At 37.1% G+C, this 23,685-nt stretch overlaps 1 protein-coding gene across 1 annotated transcript; it reads left to right on the plus strand.

The window, feature by feature from the left end:
• Nucleotides 1-451: 451 nt before the first annotated feature.
• Nucleotides 452-23,424, plus strand: RIOK2 (RIO kinase 2). The gene is made up of 10 exons (XM_041753028.1): nucleotides 452-630; nucleotides 4,427-4,565; nucleotides 5,365-5,481; nucleotides 7,049-7,224; nucleotides 10,290-10,378; nucleotides 12,311-12,502; nucleotides 15,282-15,374; nucleotides 15,940-16,458; nucleotides 18,217-18,313; nucleotides 23,102-23,424. Exons 1-10 carry the CDS (start codon nucleotides 565-567, stop codon nucleotides 23,264-23,266), a joined length of 1,653 nt encoding a protein of 550 aa, XP_041608962.1. The 5' UTR covers nucleotides 452-564; the 3' UTR covers nucleotides 23,267-23,424.
• The last annotated feature ends 261 nt before the right edge of the window (nucleotides 23,425-23,685 follow it).

The raw sequence follows: 23,685 nt of genomic DNA on the forward strand, positions 1-23,685 counted from the left end.
CGAGGCGGGCGCTGTGGAGAAAAAAAAAAAAAGGCGGGCCTGCCTGCCTGATTCCTGCTATTTTCCTTTTTAACCGCCTTGTGTGTCTGGACACGTTTTGGGTTCATTTCCTCCCCTTCCTTGTTGGAACTCACTTTGCCTGAAGCAGTTGCCGTCGAGGAATACAATTTGCTTCCGCCGCCGCCGACCCCGGGAAGTTACCTTTCCGCTCGGATCCAGGCGGCCCTCCTCCTCTCGGCAAGTGGGTCTTGACAGATAGGAAAAATAAAACGGTCTGTTGTAGAGGTCGAAAGAGATTTAAAGTCCGTTCACTTAGATGAAAAACGCCATCCAAAAAATATATATATTCTGCATCGTCCCCTGCGGCGTCCAGCGTGAGACGCGGGACGTGTGATTTTCCCACGCGGGGCGGGAGCGTTCTATTAACGAGGACCTGCAGCGCGCAGCGGCGCATGCGCGAGCGCCCCGGCGGCCGGGAGGCGCCCGGGAGGTGCCCGGGAGGCGCCCGCAGAGGCGAGTCTGCGGCTGCAGAGGAGGAGGCTCCGGGCTTCGTCTTCGGGCGCCATGGGGAAGGTGAACGTGGCCAAGTTACGTTACCTGAGCCGGGATGACTTCAGGGTCCTGACCGCGGTAAGGAGTCGCCGTGTCCCCCCGGCCGCCCGCCGGCCGCGCGCTCTCCGGCTCCTGCCTCCCGCCTCCCGCCTCTCGCCTGAGGGCGGAGCGCGCCGTAGGCCTCGGAGACCCGGGCGGCCCAGGTGCAGGACGGGGCCCGGCCGTCAGGTCGCTCGGGAGCTTCCGTCCGCCCCGAAGCAGAGCCGGGCCGCTCTCGTGGGCGTTTCCCTCCTCTGTGCTCCCGCTGCTCGGGCTCCAGGGCCGCCCTTGGGTCCCCGCGGCCCGGACGGCGTCTCGGGGCCAGCCCTTCCGCCCCCACCCCCCGACGGGGGCTCCGAGACCCCCGAGGACTGGGGACGCCGGGGGTCCTCACGCACACGGGCACTCACGCAGCATTTATTCACTGTGATTCGAGCGGCGCTGACTTGTCTGGGCTTTTTGGTGACGACGTGAGGGAACTCGCAGGGGGCCCAAGACGAGGGTGACGCGCCGAGTAAACGGGGAAAGGAATGAGGTGCAATCAGCTAATAAGCGCTGAGGTCCGTAAAATAGAAACCACGTGCACGTGGAGGGTGGGGGGGTATGGATGTCATCTTCAGATTCGGTGCGACGTCAGGGAAGGCTGCTGAGGGGATCCCGGGTGGGGCAGCGGTTTAGGGCCGCCTTCGGCCCAGGGCGTGACCCTGGGGACCCGGGGTCGAGTCCCGCGTCTGGCGTGGGACTCCCTGCATGGAGCCTGCCTCTCCCTCTGCCTGTGTCTCTACCTCTCTCTCATGAATAAGTAAATAAAATCCTTTTAAAAGTTTTTTTTAAAAAGGGGATGACTACCTAAATGAAATAATCTTGCTTATTTACTGTGCGTAACTAGAGTTAAGGGCTTTTGAAAAAGTTCCTGGCGCTTGGTAGATACTGAAGAAATATTTGCCAAGTAAGAGAAAGACTGGCAGGGGAGATGGGGAAATAATGGGAGCTGGATGAAAAGGAGGCAGTCCAGTGAAGTTCTTGGAAAGTGATGGAGACAGAGGAAACAGCTGTACTGGGGGGAGGCGGCGGGGGGGGGGGGGGCCTGGGTGGCTCAGCGGTTTAGCACCGCCTTTGGCCCAGGGCGTGATCCTGGGGACCTAGGATCAAGTCCTACCCACATCGGGCCCCCTGCATGGAGCCTGCTTCTCCCTCTGCCTGTGTCTCTGCCTCTCTCTGTCTCATGAATAAATAAAATCTTTAAAAAGAAAAGAAAAGAAACAGCTGTACTGCGTGCAAAGCTTCTGACCTCAGAAGTTTATGAAGAATGGAAAGGCCAGTGTGGCTGGAGCATAGTGAGCAAGAGACTTAATGGCTGGAGATGGCATTGGACAAGGTGAGAGACTGGTCGTGTGCTGCAGAGCCTTGCGAGCTTGGTAAAGAATTCAGAAGAGGGGATCCCTGGGTGGCGCAGCGGTTTAGCGCCTGCCTTTGGCCCAGGGCGTGATCCTGGAGACCCGGGATCGAATCCCACGTCAGGCTCCCGGTGCATGGAGCCTGCTTCTCCCTCTGCCTGTGTCTCTGCCTCTCTCTCTCACTGTGTGCCTATCATAAATAAATAAAAAAATTAAAAAAAAAAAAAAGAATTCAGAAGATACTCCACATATAGGGGAACTGCTGAATGTTTTAACCAGTGACAAAAACGGATTTTTTTTTTTTAAGACTTTATTTATTTATTCATGAGAGACACAGGCAGAAGGAGAAGCAGGCTCCATGCAGGGAGCCCGATGCAGGGACTCCATCCCAGGACCCTGGGACCATGACCTGAGCTGAAGGTGGATGCTTAAGCGACAGAGCCACCCAAGAACCTTTGAATGAATTTTTGTTCAAATAAACTCTTTAAAAAAAAGTTTTTTTTTTAAGAGTTTATTTATTTATTCATGAGAGACACACACACACAGAGAGAGAGAGAGGCAGAGACAAAGGCAGAGGGAAATGCAGGCTCCAGGCAGGGAACCCAATGCAGGACATGATCCCAGAACTGCGGGATCATGACCTGAGTCAAAGGCAGCCGCTCAACTGCTGAGCAACCCAGGCATTCCTCAAAAACTGATTTTAATGGCCGTAGTCTTAGGGGACAAAGATCAACAACACGTAGATTAGGCATTTCCAGAATAAAACAAATTTGTTTAGAAGCTATTATCTTTCAATTAAATAGGCAGTAAAGTATCACATGCAAATTCAGTGTGAAATTTGGAAGATGCTTGATCCAGCTGTATTTTCTTTAAATGCCTGCTGTCACTTCTGAAAAATAGGTCCCTCTCAGCACATGGACTTATTCCTCAATGCCTCTGACAGAAATACGGGCGTAGTGAGAAAGAATGTGAGAGACTAACAAAGTGAGTTAAGGTGTGAGATCCTGGTCGGGACATGAAAACAGTGCCGGATTTATTTTCCAAAGCTTCGGTCTCTGCAATATTTAAGTTCTTTTTTGAAGCTCACCAACAAATGACTCATTAAATATTTCAGTCTCAGTTGAGCCCTACCATCCTCGGTATCAGAGGCCACCTTTCCTTGACTGTCTTCCCTTTACTTCTCAGGCGCCTCCTACGTCAGTAATCATACTTTAGCTGGCTGGCCTTACATTTTAATGTGAAATTCCCCCAAAATTCTGTCTGTCGTCCTTCCTTTGTCTTTCATTCTGTCTTGCTCAATGATCATATCCACTTCATAGCTTTATCCTTACCTGCCTCAAATAACCATTTTTTCCCCTTTAATTATGACTTCAGTCCAGAAAATCTTCATTTGAAAGACTTTCCAGAACTTTGAGTTGTGATGAATGTCCTTAAAACATCCCTGTTCACAAATCTCTTTTACATAAACACCTTCAAGGTTTTCAGCTTTTCTCAGAAATCTAAAACCCTTTGGTCTGCATTTCAGGGCCTTCCTTATCTTACTCAATCAAAAGCATTCTCCAGCCTTCTTTTCATGAACTCTTATTTGCCCTCACATCTGAGCTATCAGTGTACTAACTGCTGCTGGGCTTTGTGCTTTCTTGCATATGTGCCATGTTCATATCTTTTGCCTTTCTCTCATATTCCCTTGTGTGCTTTTTCTGTTTTCCTGCATCTCAAAGTCAATCTCAAGGGCTATTTCTTCCTCAGCTAGAATTATTTTTGTTCAGCCCTGAGCCACTTTTTTAGCACTTACTATTCCTTGTCTTCTGATAAAGCTAGATGCGTAGGTTCTTATTTCCACAATTAGATAATAAATTCTCCCCCTGGAGAGTTTTATTTTTATTTTTATTTTTTACTTTTTATTTTTTTTTAATTCATGAGAGAGGCAGAGACAGGCTCCATACAGGAAGCCCAACGTGGGACCCGATCCCGAGACTTCCGGGATCACACCCTGAGCCAAAGGCAGGCACCCAACTGCTGAGCCACCCAAGCATCCCTGGAAAGTATTTTTTATACATTTTTTAATCTTCTACCATGCCTGCATATGGTACTTTCATTTCATTAAATACCTTCTTAATGAATATCTGAAATACCTCTAGTTTTTAAACATAAATATTTAGAGGCCAATAAATATTTTAGTATTTTGCCACATGTCAGTAACTCTTAAGAACTTGCACTTTTTATATTTAGAGTCTAGTAGAGAGCAGATTATGAATATCTGTGATTATATATCAAATTGTGATTAGAAATATATCCACAGAAGGTAGTATTTCTGTCTCAGAATTGGTTGGGGAACTGCATGGTCAGAGAAATTTGAAGAGGTTAAATTTCTTAGCAAGGATTTGATAGACAATAGCTCTGTGTTGATTATAACTATATGATTCCTTTAATTTCAGGTTGAAATGGGCATGAAGAACCATGAAATAGTTCCCTGCAGTTTAGTTGCTTCTATAGCCAGCCTTAAACATGGTGGCTGTAATAAAGTTTTAAGAGAATTAGTGAAACATAAACTGATAGCTTGGGAGCGTACCAAAAGTAAGTATTTGTGGCACCATTTGTGATTTTTTTTCATGTAACTGGCTTCTTCCAGAGCAGGCATTTTTGAAAGGTGGAAAATTAAAGTTTCCAGACCAGCAGAGTACTCTTCATAGACCTGAAAACTGCATTCATTTACCATGTTCTATTAGAGCATTCACAGAGCCCACCCAAATCAAAGAAGAGTAGAGAAATAGCCTCCATCTCCTGATAGGGGATTAACAAGTTCCAACTTGTAAAAGATCGTAGGATAGAGATAAAAGTTTTGCCAATTTCTTTGGAAAATACGTTCTGCTGCAAGACTCTAGAGCATTAATTCTCAGACCGTTTGTTGTGAGGAATGAGTTTCTTTTTTTTCAACCTACTGTGGATCCATAGTTTTCTAAAATAACAATTAAAAAGTTAATATTAACAATAAATATGTTAATAATTACTAGGAAAATGGAATTTAAAAATTGATATAATACAGGCACAAATTCCTTGTTAGAGTTGAAGACATAAATAACTTGGTCAAAGTGATATACAAATTTCTGAACGTAACCATTTCAGTTTGTGTCTTATCACAGACTGGTTACAAATATTTATAGAGATGTGTCAGTCTGGGAGTCACACTTTGAATAACACTGCTCTAGAGAAAAAAATACAAATTGTAGGAAGAAATGCCAAACTCATAAGACTGGGTAAGCTAATCTTTCCAGCTAAGAATTCTTATGTTTAAATTTTTCTCATGACTTGAACTAATGTGACTTAATTATACGATATAAGTAAAATACAGTCTTTTTCATTTTCTTTTGTCTAGCTGTCCAGGGCTACCGGTTGACAAATGCAGGCTATGATTACCTAGCTTTGAAAACACTTTCTTCTAGGCAGGTAGTTGAGTCCGTTGGAAACCAGATGGGTGTTGGCAAAGAATCGGGTAAGTGCTAACAGTACTACTGAACTCATTTTCTTTGCTGTAGTTTCTATTTATGTTTCCCCTTGAGAAAACATCTTTTAATTTTTCCATTTTTTTCCAACTAAAATTAGAAAATTGGTTGAAAGCAATATAGATGATGAAATTTTATATATAAGTGGATATTTGTAATAGTTAAAATATGTAATACAAGGAAGTATTAGAAGGAAGTATTAGAAGATAGTGAATATCTAACAGCCACAAACACATTTTTCCATCATAGACATTTGACAAATTAGGTATGTGTAGAACATAGAAAAAAGTGTTCTAAAATAGCATTAAACAAGTAAGTATTGCAGGAGTGCTAAATATAGCAGTGAGTGTGTGTGAAATGTATAAAATGAGGTAATGACCTCTTTTTAGATATGCTACCTCTTAATTTTTTTTGTGTCCACTTTTTTAACTTAGAAAAATGGCTTTTTTGGTTTTTAAGAACTTCACTACAAGGCAATGATAAATAGTACAAAAGAAAGTACAGTATTCCTAAACCAGCTCTCAATCTGCTGTTATTACTTCCCAAAACTGTTACTGTTGATGTTTTATATATCCTTCTAGAAATAGTTTATGTAATATATGTATATACATTCACATATCTTTTTAATCACAGGTGAGAGCAAACATGAGTTATTATTTTACACCTTGATTTTTCCCACTTGATGCATTTCTTTCTTTTTAAGATTTTATTTTTAAGTAATCTCTACACACAACATGGGGCTCCAGCTTACAACCCTGAAATAGATCCTGTGCTCTACTGACTGAGCCAGCCAGGTGCCTCTGATGCATTTCTGATATTATTTCATGTTAACAAATAGGTCTTTTACATAGTTGTAGAATTTTAAATAGTAAATGATGACATGGTGGACACCCTTATACGTGTCTGTGCAAATAAATTCATAATATGGTCGTAAAAATTGAATTATTAGTGCAAAAGTTACATTCATTTAAAATTTTGATAGTACCAAATTTCCCTTCAAAAGTTGACACTGATTTATAATCCTGCCAATGTGAAAGTTTCTTGATGTATAACAGTCAAAAATTTTCACGAATGGTTAGGACGTGTTTTAAATGTCAGTATTTGAAAAAGCAACTTTTTTTTTTTTGAAAGTTGGAATACTTATGAGATTTCCTTTCTGATGATTATAAGATTATATTCTCACCACTGAATATTATTTACTGAAGCAGTTGAAGAATTGAACTTCATGTTGTTGAAAAGGAAGATGTTAAGTCACTTCTCATACATGTAGGATGCTAAGGGACGATCAGATTTTTCCCACTAAATTGAATCGAGTATTGAGCACCTTTGGAAGCAATAACCTTTGACACACTACATCCCTGTTTTCTTTTGTAGTAGTTATTAATCCATGTCATCTTACTTTGGATTGTAATTAAAATAGAGAATTTTGCTGAGTAGTGAGTATTCTTGATTATTAGGAAAGAAAATTTAGTACAAATAAAATTAAAATTAGGAAATCACATTTGAACTTTTTGGAGTGATAGTGTAATAACGATCTTTTCTAAATGGTGGCTCTAGATATTTACATTGTTGCAAATGAAGAAGGACAGCAGTTTGCGTTAAAGCTTCACAGACTGGGAAGAACCTCCTTTCGAAATCTGAAAAACAAGCGTGATTATCATAAACACAGGCATAACATGTCCTGGCTTTATTTATCTCGTCTCTCTGCCATGAAAGAATTTGCCTATATGAAGGTATTTGGTAAATAATTTTGTATTTCTTAACCAAATAATACATGTAGCTGGAAAGATGGAGTGACACTTTTCAGACTGCTGCCGCCACATCTCTCTACCCTCAATCCCAATTCTTTCATTTACTTTTAACTGTTGATTATTTCTGTTATTTGCTTTTCTGGTGATTTTTTTCTATGTGAAGACATTTTTCATTATTCTTAAATGTGTAAAGGCAACATGTGTTCTACAGTATTGATAAGACCTTGTAGTATAATATTCTGCAATACTAACAAATAGCCTTAATTAATGATATGCTTGCCTCACAAGTGTGTGTGAATGTGTATCTATTTGTCTCTAATTGAAAACCTCAGGGAATTACCTATAGTAGTTATCTATAGAAACCTTAGTGTCTCAAATATAAGTTATCTAGCATTTTTCCTTCATGTAATGGAGAATTGTTGATTTTACAAATCTGCATGCATATTAGGAAAGGTAAAAAATCATTAGCCTTTAACCTTTTCCTTTCACAATTAAGTTCAGGATAGATTTGTTAAATAGCTTTAATAACCAAATTAAATATCTTCAATAACATTTAAAGTAAATAGAAAATAATATTCTATTACTATTATTCTCCAGTCATGCTCATTTGTTTTTTTTTTTTGTTTGTTTGTTTTTTTAAATTTTTTTTGTTTTTTTTTTTTTTTTATTTATGATAGTCACAGAGAGAGAGAGAGAGAGAGAGAGGCAGAGACACAAGCAGGCTCCATGCACCGGGAGCCCGACGTGGGACTCGATCCCGGGTCCCCAGGATCACGCCCTGGGCCAAAGGCAAGCACCAAACCGCTGCGCCACCCAGGGATCCCTCATTTGTTATTACTTATCTTCACTTTTTAACATTTTGAATTATTAAAAGTCCGTCTAGGGGCACCGGGCTAGCTCAGTTGAAAGAGCATGCAACTCTTGATCTTAGGGTTATGAGTTTGAGTCCCACGTTAGGTATTGAGTTTAGTAGTAATATACACATACATACATACATACATTTTTTTTAAAAAGGTCATTCTTGTATTTGCCCAGTATGTGAAATTCCTGGGAGGTTCAGTTTTATGTTTTTTAAGTAGGTTATTTTAATTCATGTGCTTAAATTTTTAATAACCACAGGGGAAGTATTCTTAAGACAATATAAATAAATGATGCTCATAGCATACATGTCAGGTATTTCTGGTCTTATACTGATGGTTTGTAACCTATGATAGTCAATATGTAGGCAGTTTGATAGGGGTTGTTACACATTTTCCCAAAACTGTATTAGGTGTTTTTTTCAGATGTTTATATGAAGGTACTAGAATAGAACCTGGTTGTGCATAAATATGCTCCTTAAATTTACTCTCTTTTTTCCTAGGAGAGAGTAATATAAGATTGGGCTATAGCTTAAGGATTAAGCCATAGTGTAAGGGCTAGACCACTATGACAGTAGTTAAGGTTATTAGATGCTGTTGAGCTGCTAAGGTATGTTTGAAAGTACTTTGATTGAAAAAACCATCTTTAAACCAAACAAAAACGTTCGGGGAGTGGGAAGTAGTTCAGTTCCTCTAACAAAGAAAGTAGACAGCTTTATAAAACTAACCCTGGGGGCACCTGGGAGGCTCAGTGGTTGAGCATCTTTGGCTCAGGTCATGATCCTGGGGTTCTGGGATCACGTTCTGCATCAGGCTCCTTGCAGGGAACCTGCTTCTCCCTTTACCTATGTGTCTGCCTCTCTGTCTCTCATGAACAAATAAATAAAATCTTAAAAAAAAAACCTAACCCTGTTAATAAGTGTATATTGAATATCAGTTGTATGTCTACCAGTGAACAAGTACGTGGCATATGGTGGGCTGAAGATGTGGATACCAAAGGAATAAGTAATACAGTGTCTTAACGTTGGGAATAGAACACAAATATACCATGAAGAACAATTTAAAAATTAAATTATATGTTATATTTAGAGAAACTTGTGTGGACTAGAATAGTTGATGAAGGAAGTTTCATAAAGCAAGTAGGAGTTGAGTAGAGTCATGAAGCATGCATATGATATGCTTTATCTCTAAGGAAAAGATAGTAAAACAGTGTACATTGCAGAGAAGTCACTATGGGCAAAGACATGAATATGGGTATAAGCCCCGAATGTCCTCCAGAGTACTTATTAAAGAGAGTGTAAGAAAAAAAAAAAAAAAAAGACTGGTTAAGTGGACTAAAAGTTTTGAAAACTAGGAAAAGTTTTCCAGACTGAAATCAATACTTAGAAACATTGTAGATTTTTTTAAATGAAACATTGACATAGTATTTTAATTTGGTATTGATACACAGAATAAAGGTTAGATATGGTGACGAGCTAGGACCACTGTTGGCGCAAACAGATTAAAGTAATAAAGGCCTACTTTGAGATGGTAGCATTCCAAATTTAGAGGGCATAAATCTAAGATATTTGTACTTTGTAAGCAATAGAACAGAGAAAGTAAAGGATATGGGGAAAGGATGCATTAATGGTGATCTGAAGTGACATCTGACTCAGACTACGACTGTGTGTATATTTGTCACATGATAGGGTTATTTATCTTTCCTGTGGTGGTCAGTGCTCTATAAACTAAAATGCCTTATCTACTGGGTACTTCATTTCCTAATCTGCCAGAAGACAAGAGTATTTCCTAAATCAGTCTATTTCCATGTGAATTTTTAAGCACACTCCCAATTAATGACAGAAACTTAACAAGAAAAGAAGATCTATCCTAAGAGACTGTAGGCTTCTTAGGGGACAGACTTTTTAACATTCGTTTCTGTAACCCTAGCACCATGTTTAATATTTAGCAAATGCTCAGTAGATTGTTTGATTAAAAAAAGTAAATTAAGTAAACTGGCTTAAAATTTTGTTTCATTTATAGCTCATTTTGTACTGTGAATAACCATATATAAATAAGTATGTGTTAACTGTAATTTTGTAAAGGCTTGTGTGTTTTTTCTTCTGGTTGTGGGCAGTTATGTTTACTTTTATTTTTCCCTAAAAATTAATGACCTCTTCATTAGTTTATACCTGCTTTGCTCTGTTTTAGGCATTGTATGACCGGAAATTCCCGGTCCCAAAACCAATTGATTATAACCGCCATGCAGTGGTCATGGAACTCGTAAATGGCTACCCTCTGTAAGTATTTATTATTCTTGAAACTATGGATCTTAATAAATAAATGTAAGGTTTAGTTTTCAAAACTAAATTTATTTTGATTAAATGGAAGTTGCCTCTGGGAGATTAGGAATTACCATAAAGCTGTAGTCTCAAATGCAGATTAAAAATTCAGTTTCATTCTGACAGTATGGGTTTTATAATTTCTCTGATTCAACAAGTATTTATTACCAATCTAGTATATATCAAGCACTGTTCTAGGCTCAGCAGCGACCAAAACGAAATCCTTGCCTTCATAGAGCTTATATTCTGTTGGAAGGAGGCTTGCAATAAGTAGCTAAACAAGGAAATACATGGTTATCAGGTGGTAGAAAATGCAGTAGATAAAAATAAAGGAGGTAAGGGGGACAGGAAATACTGAGGGAGGTGGAGAAAGCTGCTATTTTATGTAAATGGGAAGAATCTCATTGATGAGGTGTTTTTGGAGTATAGTCCTAAAAGAATGAGAGAAACAAACCATGCATATATGGAAGCGATCTAGGCAGAGGGGGCATCAAGTACATAGGTCCTGGGATGGAAGCAGTGAAGAGGCTGCTGTGGCTGGAGTTGATGAGTGAGGGCAGAGATGATAAGTGATGAGATCACAGAGGCAACAGGGGACTAGATCATTTAAGGTTTGTAGGCCATTGCAAGGAATTTTTTATTTCTTTTCTAATGCATCTAACATATAAATTTGAAGTGTACAACATGTTGATTTCATACACTTATGTGTTACGGTGTCATTGCCGACGTAGCAGTAGTTAGTACAAGGGCTTTTATATTTTGATTGGGATAGGAAGCCGTGGAGGATTTTGAACTGGGAAGAGACATGATGTGACTGTTATAATAGGATTACTATGGCTGATGTTTTGAGAATAGACTGAAAGGAGATGACAGAATTAGGAAGACAACTTAGGAGATTGTTGCAATAATGAAGGCAAGAAATGGTGGTTGTTTAGATCAAAGTTGTAGATTTGAAGGTGACCAAAAGTAGATTCTGGTACATTTTATAGGTAGAGCCAATATGATTTGTTTGGGGTTGGATATTGATACAAAGGAATGAGAATGTCAAGGATAACACCAAGGCTGGGGTCTGAATAACAAATTAATTGGAGGTACAAAGTTGTCATTTACAGAAATGAGAAAGACTGCAGGAAGAACAGCTTGGAGTTAGTGAAATATATTCAGAGGTTCAGTGTGGGACATAGTTAAGTTTGAGATACCTTGGAATTCAGAGAAGTCTAGGTTGAGGTCTGTGTATATATGGTGTTTAAAACGTGAGCCTGAATGAGATCAGCAAGAATGATTGTAAATAAGGCTCCTAAAAAAAATTTATAAAAATAAAAAATAAGGCTCCTAGTAATAACCTTTGAGGAGCTCCAAAATTTAAAAGGTCAGGGAAAGATGAAGAACTAGTGAGAAAGACTAAGAAGGAATGATAAATGGAGAAAGAAGACAGCCTGAAGAGCTGGTGTACCAAGAGTCGAGTGAAGAAATGTTTGAGCAAGGGTGACAAGGTTAACTGACAGACCAAATATGATGAAGTCTGTGAATTGACCCCTGGATTTATACATGGAAGTCATAAGTGGTTTTGACCAGACCTCTTTCTTTGGAACAGTGTTTGGAATGAGTTTGTTAGAATGGAAGGGAAAAAAATGAAGAAAGTGCATGTAAAGGAGTTCGGCTATAATTATCAAAGAAAGTATATAGTGGAATAAGGATATAGAATTGAGGCAGGGTGTGGCTTTTTTTTTTTTTTTTAAATAGGTGGGAGTTATTATATCATGTTTGTGTGCTGGTAGAAATGAAGAGAAAACCATTAGGGAACTAAGGAATGGAAATAATAATACACACATATGTTTGCTTTCATGAAAATCATAAAGAAGTACAAATAATCTGTTTTGATACTTTCAGATGTCAGATACACCATGTGGAAGATCCTGCATCAGTATATGATGAAGCTATGGAACTAATTGTCAAACTTGCAAATCATGGACTGATTCACGGAGATTTTAATGAATTCAATCTCATTTTAGATAAAGATGACCACATCACCATGATTGATTTTCCACAGATGGTTTCAACCTCTCATCACAATGCTGAATGGTATATGCTAAAGTGATTCTGGATATGAGTGTGTTTATGTGTGATGTAATATTTTTCTTAATTTTTCAACTTTGTAATACTGTGATTTAGATCAATAACTGGTTCGAAGTAGCTGATGTTAATGGTCTAAATACTTGGATTTTCTTTTTTTAATTTATATATTAGCACGCGCGCATGCGGTACACAAAGGTGGGGGCAGAGGGAGAGGGAGAGGGAGAGAATCCTTGAGCAGGCTTCCTGCTGAGCAGAGAGCCTGACATGGCACTCAGTCCTAGGACCCTGAGATGACCTGAGCCCAAATCAAGAGTTGGACACTTAACAGACTGAGCTACCCAGGCGCCTCTAATTTTTTTTTTTTTTTAATTAAAAAATATCAAACTAGGGGATCCCTGGGTGGCTCAGCGATTTAGCGCCTGCCTTTGGCCCAGGGCGTGGTCCTGGAGTCCCGGGATCAAGTCCCATGTCAGGCTCCCAGCATGGAGCCTGCTTTGCCCTCCTCCTGTGTCTCTGCCCCTCTCCTTCTCTCTCTCTCTCATAAATAAATAAATCTTTAAAAAAAATAAAAAAATAAAGGATCTCAAACTAGGATAACCCTCCTAAGAATCTTACTCCTCAGTGTTTTAAAGGGTGGAAAAATGCACTTAGATCCAGTTTTTAAAACCTAGTCATTAAGTTTATGCTGTATAAGGGAAATCTGAAGAAACCGCCTGTTTTATAAACCATCAAAAGAATTTCAGTAACTTGTGTAATCTGTCAGACTTTCAAAAGCCCTCTTTCTTAGCCCTGGGACCCTTTATTCAAACTTTTAGGTGGAAGCGCAGTTTGTAAAACAAATAAAAGCCTGCTCATAAAAAGTAGGAACATAGAGAAGGGAACCCTAGCACCCCATACTCTCTGCCTTTCCCCTTTTCTCTCTGCTCCGTGGTTGCTCCATGGTTGTTCACCAAGCATAACTTGATCATTGCGATGGCCTTAATAAAAATGGTGATTTTTTAGTGGACTCAGTTGCCAAACCAAGAATATCTCTCCCGTCAATTTTAGCTTTCATTTTATTGTTAGAAAAGAATTTATGTAAAACTTCATCCCTGACACAGGGCAGAATCACTTTATATAGTGTGATAATCTTATTCTTCATATTTACTTACCCATGTAAGCTAGCTAAGCTGTGAAATAGGATATATTTATATATATGAGGAACTTTTTCCTGAAGATGACAACCACTATTACTTACATAACAGAGATAATGAATTCTTAGAAAATGGGAGCTCAAATTTGTGTTCAGCCAAGATTTTCTTCTTCCTGATTTTCATTAGAAAATGTCTGTACTTTAGAAAGAGAAATGTCAGTTAAATATAAACTTAAAGAATATTTCCAACCAAACAGTTATTACTAGATGAATAGGTGTTTGAGTGGTTAATATATCTTTGGATGATGACTAATCATCATTTTTGTTAATAGGGAGTAACATAGTCACACAATGAAGGAACATCCAGGAACCACCAGAAGTGAAGGAAACGATGACAAATCATGACATTTCAAGTGTAGGCTGCATTATTCTATAAGGAAACAGTGTGATTTAATTTGGGATTTAATGGGCAAGTTCTGGGATAAAGAAGTGCTAATTCTATTCTGCAGTTATTTGGGCAGCCCCAGTGGCACAGCGGTTTAGTGCCGCCTGCAGCCTGGGGTGTGATCCTGGAGACCCGGGATCGAGTCCTACATCGGGCTTCCTGCAGGGAGCCTGCTTCTCCCTCTGCCTGTGTCTCTGCCTCTCTCTTTGCTCTCTCTGAATGAATAAATAAATAAATCTTTAAAAAAAAAGAAAAAGAAGTGCTAATCACCTGAAATTAAGGTGTAAAATAATAAATAATTAAAATATAAAAAGATCTGTCTCTGCTTTTGAAGATCTTGAAATTTTTGTCTACTTAGATGAGACATAGACATATATAAAAAGATCATTTTAGAATAATTTATTGAGATTTATCCCAGAATGCCCTAAAAAAGGAAAGAAGAGTGGCATTATCTTTGTTTCCGGACTTCATCTTTCTCTAAAATATTAATTAATATTTCAAGTGTGTAGTCAATTTTACATCACCCTATTTCTTAATTCTCCCGTATCTAGAAACCGAGAGAATTTAATGCGTCCTCACTGCTTTATGGTGTCCTAAAAAGCAACCTGATATTCACAAGTCCTCTACCCTTGGTCCAGATTAACATGTCTTAAGATTTATAAGCCACAGCATTATTTATCTCTTTTGGCTCTTCTTGCAAACTAGCTAATAGATAATAAAGATGTATAAATAAAACATGATTTAATAATCCCCAAAGTTTTTTTAAGGTGTCACTAACCTATTTTAACTTTAGGTTTTGCAGTCATCTGGGTTTCTAGTGGGTATAGCTGATGAGAAGTATAACCAGACAGACTGGAAACTATACAGGAAAAGTGGAAACCTGCTTCCACACCACAGATCGCGAATTTTCTGAGATTCATATAAATTTTACTTTCTTTTAGTATGTCTGTTACATATGGGAAGACCTCGAATTTTCTAACTACAGGGACATACTGTATGCCTTTGACAGCTTATATTTCCTGTTAGTTTCTCTGCTTTTAGATTGAGTTTTTTGAACACACTAGTAACTGATTTGTTTCTTATGTTTTTTTCTTATGAGTAACCTCCTTATTTGTAATGATTAGGAGTGTCTCATTAATAAGGATATTGTCATTGCTTAATAAAAAGCATAAGAATAAAGATTATATCGAAAATTCTTGCTTTTACAGGTATTTTGACAGAGATGTTAAATGCATTAGAGATTTCTTCATGAAACGTTTCAGCTATGAAAGTGAGCTTTATCCAACTTTTAGTGATACCAGGTTTGTACTCTGCTTTGCTTAAAATGATAAAATTCTGTTTAAATATCTATTTAGTTCCAAAGTTTTAAGTTAGTTTAATCTAAAAAAAATTTCCAAATAATGACCATTGACAGGTTATAATCACTATTGAGTATCATTGCTGTCTAATGTATAAATGAAGCTTAAACACTAGATAAATTCCTGCCTTTGGTCTATTAAGGCATGCTACTGAGTTTAGGGGGGAAACATGCATAGTTTCTTGTAAATTCACAGACTTTTTACTCCGTGCAGTTTAATATGTGAATTTTTAAGGAAGCAAGTTAAATGTTAATTGGATTTATGTTTTTCCTTCATTCAGAACAGAAGCCATTTTGATTCATGGAATAATCATATGTAAATTCTGAAAGCAAAATTTTCCCACTTATTTTATATACTTAGTTAAGATACTATTTTCTGATTTGGAATGTTTGACATAACTTAAAAGAAGTCGTCTCTGGCCCCTTTTGAAAGTTAATTTATTAAATCAGTATCAACTGAAGTTTCTCTAACTGCAGTTCTTCCTATTGCTTGTTACTCTTTTTCCTAGGAGGGAGCACTCCCTTGATGTAGAGGTTTCCGCCAGCGGCTACACAAAGGAAATGCAGGCAGATGATGAACTACTTCATCCAGTAGGTCCAACTGATAGAAATATTGAAACAGAAGATGAGTCTGAATTCTCATATTCTGATGAGGAGATGTCAGAAAAAGCAAATGTTTGTAGTTTAGAAAATCAGAATGATCAAAACTCTACAGATGAGTCACCTGACTGTTGTGTATCATCTGGAGACCTTGAACAAATAAAGGAAGATGATTTGTCAGAGGAGAGTGCTGATGCACACAATTTTGAATTACCTGAACTCAGTCAGGCTTTAGAAGAAATAGAAGAGCAGGTCATTGACAACAGTTCTATCACTGAGTATTCTGAGGAAAAAAACAAAACTAAAAATGACACCAGGCAAGATGGTAAAGCAAGTCAAGGAGGAATGCCCATGGGCCATGAAGAGTATGAAGATGCATGCCCTCATCTGATTGCCTTGTCCTTAAACAAAGAAATCACGCCTTTCAGGTATAGATCTCTGTTGATTGATTTTTTGTTTGTTTGTTTTACTTTAACATGGAGGCCTATTCTTTCTTCAAGTCTGGTAAGTGAATGGGTGTGTTTGTTTGTTCCCAAATGATGCAGTAGAGCTACATTCTGCCCCATTATATGTAAAAAATGAAATCAACCCTTTGTTGGTAAAATTCACATTACCCACTACAGGAGACCTGATCCTAGACAACCTTTTGTTTCAGTTTTAAGCAACTCTGCCTTAAAAATGCAACTCAATTAGTTTAGAAGAATTATTTACAAATAGTTGATAAATTGATCAAATTGAAGATGGATGAATGCTCATATATTTTTGTAATTTTAAATCTGATGTATCTTTTATTTATTTTTTAAAGATTTTATTTATTCATGAGAGACACACAGAGAGATTGAGAGAGAGAGAGGCAGAGACACAGGCAGAGGAAGAAGCAGGGTCCATATAGGGAGTCCGCCATGGGACTCGATCCCGGAACTCCAGGATCATGCCCAAGGCTAAAGGCAGTGCTAAACCACTGAGCCACCTGGGGATCCCTATATGTTTGATTTATACATAGTCCAACAAACATGCAGTAAGTGTACTTTCTTCATAAAATATCTACTTACAGTGAATTTTATTTGGTACTTTGAACCCTATATCCTTACTTATGTACGGTTAAGATTATATAATATTACTATGTTATTTTTCTTATAAGACTTTCTTCTTACAAATACTATTAGCAAAAGATTAAAAAATTAATTTAGGATAGTTTGTCCAGAATCAAACAATTATAATTTAATGAAATGGGCTTTTATTTATTTCAAAATTATAATATTACAAAATTAAATCAATAGTACATTTATTAGGCATTTCTTGATACGTGTTCAGGCTTACATGCTAAGGCTGTTTTTTTGGGTTTTTTTTGTTTTTTTTTTTTTATGCTAAGGCTGTTTTAATCTTTAGAGTTTTACTGTGAAGGAAAACACAAAATTTTCTGCCTTTTTTGTAAAACTGTATCTGGAGTCTCGGCTATAATCACTCAATTAATAAACTTGTAAAACTGAATTAAAGTCACGGGTGGCAGTGGCTGAGGATTACAAGTAATAGAAGAAAATCTACTCAGGTTAAATAGTTTTAGCACATAATAATTTGTTCTCTTTGAACACCTGTTGGACAAAATCTTTATTATTCAGTGTACAAACAAGATAACATGTTGATGAATACTATTGACTGTTAGGGGTCAATATTGTCTGAGTTTGTTATACCTTGTATTCATTAAAACTTTGGACAACGTGTAAAACAAGTTAGTTTCCATCATTGCAGTTTTTCTGCCTTAGTAAAATAGACTTCATAGACTAAGAGTACTGTCTATGTTCCATCTATTGTTGTTTGGAAAATGGCAGGGAAGTTTTCCAAGGATTTATATATAAGAGGCAGATAGGTGTAAAGTTCAGTGAAAGAAGAGGAGGGGATAAGTGGGAAAGGTATGAATTGGGGGGAAGTGATAACAAATTTGGTGGCTGAAACATTCTGTTATTTTGCGATTTTGATAGTGACTACTTGAATGCTGACAAATGAAGTGTTAATATATTGGGCTGAATTGTGGGTAGTTTTACCTTCACAGAAATTTTCAATATAATGATCTTGGGCCGTTTGTTATGTCTTCAGGTTTTACTATCATGTAGGAAAATATAAATTAATTACCCATAATTAACTATAAAAAATTAACTGGATAATTTGTGATTTTCTTTTAATTTTAGAAATGAAGAAAATACAGAAGATACTAAACAATACAGAACAAGAACTCTGAGTGTTACATCTGTGGGCAGTGTTTTAAGCTGTTCAACAATTCCTCCGGTAACTATTCAACATTTTCCAGTGATGATTAGGTCACTACTGTGGCCAGATGTAGATACTCCTATATGGTCTAGTCCCTGTATTTTAACAGTGAGGAAATTGAGGCCCAGATAGGTTATGTGCCTTTGCTCAGGGTTCCCCAGTGACAGTCCTACAGATGAAGTGTAAAGATGCACCAGTGTCACTACCTAGTTCTTCAGTTTTGAAGGAGAAAAATACGTGATTTAAAAATTTTTGGTGTCCTAAATTTTTGTTAGACATGTAGCAGGAATGTTCAAAAGAATCTCATAAGGGACATTTTCTTTGCAGGATAGTGAATACAAATAGTTCAGCTCCTCAGGAGCTTTGCTTCCTGTCATCCTTCTCTCCAGGGTACCCAATAGGAAGAATCAGTTTATTTCCTTTGAAGTTTCTAAGGAAAGAGATAACATTACATTGTTGGTGTATTGGTTGTTTTCCTTCTGCTTAAGGGCATTCAGTTGAATACCGTTGAAACCAGTTTATACTGATAACTTCACCTAAAATGAGCAAAAGAAAATCAATTTAGGGATCCCTGGGTGGCGCAGCGGTTTGGCGCCTGCCTTTGGCCCAGGGCGCGATCCGGGAGACCCTGGATCGAATCCCACGTCGGGCTCCCGGTGCATGGAGCCTGCTTCTTCCTCTGCCTGTGTCTCTGCCTCTCTCTCTCTCTCTCTGTGACTATCATAAATAAATAAAAATTAAAAAAAAAAAAAATCAATTTAGAAGTTAGGAAGCAAAATAATGTGGAATGTGAATTAAAAAAAAAGTAAGAACTTTATAGTTACTGAACTTCTGATTTTCAAGTTCATATATATTGTCAGCAAGTTAAAATGTATGTCCTATGGATATAATATGGGATATGTACAAAACTAAATGAGAATGATCAAAGACAAGTTAAAAATAACATATCATATTTTATAATATAACAGACTTTTAATGATTCTAGGAACTTGATAATAGAAGCATTTAGAGCTTATCAGACAAAAATAAAAATGTGAAATTCTGTAAATATTGATTTTTATATACTGTTTTTTGTTGGCCTGGTAATTCACTTGATTTTCTGGATGTAAACTTAAATCTATGGAATTTTTGAAACATCTATTAATTACATTAAAAGATAAGTCTCTCTTTAAGTGCAATGCAAGTACTTTAAGTATTATCAACCAGTTTTTATTAAGAATTTCTCATACTCTTTAGAGATGCCTTAGGTAGGACAATTAAGCGTCTGACCCTTGGTTTCCACCCGGGTCATGACCTTAGGGTCAGGAGATCTAGCCCGAAAGCCCCTTGTCAGACTTAATGCTCAACCAGAATTTAAGACTCCCTGAGGAGATGTAACAAGCCCTGGGTAGTTTAGAAGACTGATGAATCACTGACTTCTACCACTTAATTAACATATAATTAACATTAATATGTAGTGTACAATTAACATTAATTAATATATAATTAACTATTGAATTTAAATAATTTTAAAACTCTCCTTTGCCCCTCCTCCCAAAATAAATAAATCTTAAAAAATGAATTTCTCACACTTTTTGATTGCCTGTCCACCATTAGCTTTGGTATTTTCTATATTTAAAGAGTATTATTTACCCCTTATTTCTCAGATTCTTTCTTTTTTCTCAGATTCAAAACATAAGTATTTTTATATAATTATAGTGGTGTAAAATCGGCAATTGCATATAAAGAAGTTTAAATTACTAATTAATGCTACTTTCTTAAATTCTAAATTATGTTGTCTTCTGTATATAAAGATGATGACATTGACATTGTCTTTAGGTCTTGACTTTATCCTATTTGCCTTATAGCTAACAGGAACTGAAAGTTTAAAATGGGGTTAAGCCTATAGTAATATAAAATACAGATTTGCCATCTAAGAGAAAAAAAGATCTAGCCTAGCTTGATCTAAAAGGTTTCCCTGTTGTCATTGGAAACAAATTGATCATCTTAACTCTACATTCTTTTGGTAATTTGGTCAGTGTTTTCCTTTAGGTCACATTTTATTTTGTTAAAGGGTCGGGAGAAAACAGTTTATTTTGTAACCTCCGTTAACTTCATGATTATTGTTTTGGTGTCTGGTAAAAGATTCTCTTTGTTTCTTTGAAACTGTAATTGTAAGATCTGTTTTCTTCATATAAATACTTGTATAGTTTTCCTTTGGCAAAGTTGCCACTTGCCAATCCTGTTCTTCCTAATATATAACAAATTCTAATTAAACATTAAGGTATATTCCTTTTTAATAGATGTAAATGTGGCCAACAACAACAAAACAAACAATGGAATCAACAAAATGCATGACTTTTGTTAATTTTTTTATGTACTCCCTGAAATAATACACAAGTATTTTGTTTCATCATTTTATTTTTTTATTCTTTTTTGTGCTTCATCATTTTAAAAAATAGATACTAAACACGATTTTTCTCCCTCTTTTTTTAACATGAAAAAATTTAACCTTGTAAGATTGTAAAGTGTTATGGATTAAGAAGTACTTGCATTGTAATACAATCTCTCATTATTTACTTCAGCTTCTTGATAGGATTATCATATGGTCTCATCAAAGTGAAGAACCAAGGGGAAATTCAAGTAGAACACTTAGAAAAGAAATTGATTTTTTTTTCTTGCCAATATTCTAGAGGCATCTATGAATTAATTACTCTTGTTTAAATGTGGTGCATCTTCTCCTGTTAATTTCCTGGGACTTTTCATCTCCTATTTATTGATTACCTTCTTTCCTAGTACCATCTCTTTCTCTTACCTGGTTTATTTTTTTTTTTTTTAATAAATTTATTTTTTATTGGTGTTCAGTTTGCCAACATACAGAATAACACCCAGTGTTCATCCCGTCAAGTGCCCCCCTCAGCGCCCGTCACCCATTCACCCCCACCCCCCGCCCTCCTCCCCTTCCACCACCCCCCTAGTTCATTTCCCAGAGTTAGGAGTCTTTATGTTCTGTCTCCCTTTCTCATATTTCCCACACATTTCTTCTCCCTTCCCTTATATTCCCTTTCACTATTATTTATATTCCCCAAATGAATGAGAACATATAATGTTTGTCCTTCTCCGATTGACTTCACTCAGCATAATACCCTCCAGTTCGATCCACGTCGAAGCAAATGGTCTCTTACCTGGATTACTTTATTTGGCAGTATAGATTCCAGTAATTATATGAGAGAATGGGGCAGTCGGTACTTTTTATTGCTAAAAATGTCTTTTCCTGTTCTCATACTTGATTGGGAATTTGTTTGAGTTGTGGTTTGGAAATAATTTCCCCTCCAAATTCTGAAGGTATTGCTCTTTTATCTTTGTTGTTTTGAGAAGGCTGATAATTGCCTGTCTTCCTAGACTAGGGAAGAGTTGCCAGTCATGCTTATTCTAAACTTTCAGCCCATCCTACAGCTTTCAGTTCTGAAACTTCCAGGATACCAGATTTCTAAGTCTCCTGCCTTACTGGGTTTGGGTGACTATATCTCATGGGGTATCAGCCTCTGCAGGGACCTAACTTCTGTTTCTTCCATCTGTTTCCACCCTCTATTCTCTTACCTTTCTTCCCATTGAGAATCATTAAGACTAAAATTAAGAAGGATAACTTGTTAAAGCCTGTTATTTAATTGAGTGTAGTCTGCTTACCTATGTTAAATAATGCAGAATCTCCGCCTAACTTACCTGGTCCAGAGTTTTATAGTACACATATACAATCCAAGAAACTGTGTTAGGCAGACTAATGCTTCTAGCCCATTTTTACCTCAGATCCACTAATTTTTTTTTTTTCAGTTCAAAATAATAAAAGTTTATTTTTATATACTGCTTACTCTGTGTCAAATACAGTTCTAAGTATGTTACATGTACATGTATTATGTTAAAAATAATCCTCTGGGCAGCCCGGGTGACTCAGCAATTTGGCACCACCTTCGGCCCCAGGCCTGATCCTGGAGACACAGGATCAGGTCCCGTGTCAGGCTCCCTGCGAGATCCACTAATTTTTTAACCTGACCAATTTTTAATAAATGCTTCTAGATAAGTTGCATAGGGTGGGGCTTATTAACAAGAGACCCTTGCTTCAACCTTTGCAGTGTTTCTTCTTTAGGAAATAAGTTGGGTGATGCAAGTTATGTACAATTAAATAACCAGCTCTAGTGCTTCAGATGAAGAAAAGGTTATTGGGAACAGAATATTCAAATTTTTTATTCATCTTGTAAAGTGACATTGGTGACCTAGGTCTTAATAAGAAATAATTTGAATTTATACTGAGAAAGCATTCCCTATCTCCCAGAAATTATACAAAAACTCTTCCATAGAACTGTTGCCATCAGGTTATCTCTACACCTGAAGTTATGGAGGCATTCTTGGATACATTTTGATCAGTTGTGAATACTTTCAAACATAATTTTCTACTAGAAGACATGTCTACTTTTACCTTGAAAGCAGAGAAGCAGTTTTTTATCTTGTTGGGTATCTTGGTTTTTGGTTTTTGGTTTTGGTTTTCCTGATGGACGCTAGGTGGCACTCTGGCGATTTGTGTTATTCAAAGAACTGTGTACTCCTTTTTGCTATAATCTGTATTTCTGTTAGGAATTTAAGGTCTCCTATTTTGTAACCATTAGTTTGGTGTTTATTTTGTTCCTGTTTAATATAGTACTGTCAGTGTTTGGAATTTAAGAAATTAATGCTCTTAAGAATTTTGAAAAAATACAAATCTTTGTTGTATTGAATATTTTACTTATCAGAATGGTCAGTTATCAGTAATACTAATTCATGAAATCTTTCCAGGAATTGGTGAAACAGAAGGTGAAACGTCAGTTGACAAAACAGCAAAAATCAGCTGTAAGACGTCGATTGCAAAAAGGAGAAGCAAATATATTTACAAAACAACGGAGAGAAAACATGCAAAATATTAAGTCAAGCTTGGAAGCAGCCAGCTTCTGGGGAGAGTAATATATTTAAGATCTTGAATATTAAAAAAAAAAAAAAAAAAAAGATCTTGAATATTTTTCAAAATGTTACTATGATCCCCTTTTAAGACACCTCTTCACTAGTCTTTTCTAGACCAAGGCAGATACATAAATGGATAAATAAACTCTTTCATCTATTAATTTGACTCATTTGGTATATGTGTTCCAATGAAGAATTACAGTAATTCTGCTAATGCAATCTAATTGTCCAGGTTTTTTAGGCAACTGGTGAATCCACTAAAAATCTGTTTTTAAAATAATCTTCATTAGGTATATATGGGTATTTTTCAAAAAATAAATATCACTGTTTTTGTTGCTTTTTGTTCTCTATAAAAAACAGGTAGATTCCAGTTTTAAATCCCAGCTTTTCCACTTGCTGATAGAAACAACTTTAGGCAAGTC

The sequence above is a fragment of the Vulpes lagopus genome, chromosome 4 (genome assembly GCF_018345385.1).
Source record: "Vulpes lagopus strain Blue_001 chromosome 4, ASM1834538v1, whole genome shotgun sequence".
NCBI lineage: Eukaryota > Metazoa > Chordata > Mammalia > Carnivora > Canidae > Vulpes > Vulpes lagopus.

Bases quoted from the DNA above. Each gene is read 5' to 3' on its own strand.
- RIOK2 (XM_041753028.1), top strand. From the start codon at position 565: ATGGGGAAGGTGAACGTGGCCAAGTTACGTTACCTGAGCCGGGATGAC. The intron at 4,566-5,364 runs GTAAGTATTTGT...TCTTTTGTCTAG, and splicing joins AGCTTGGGAGCGTACCAAAA to CTGTCCAGGGCTACCGGTTG. The intron at 5,482-7,048 runs GTAAGTGCTAAC...TGGTGGCTCTAG, and splicing joins GGGTGTTGGCAAAGAATCGG to ATATTTACATTGTTGCAAAT.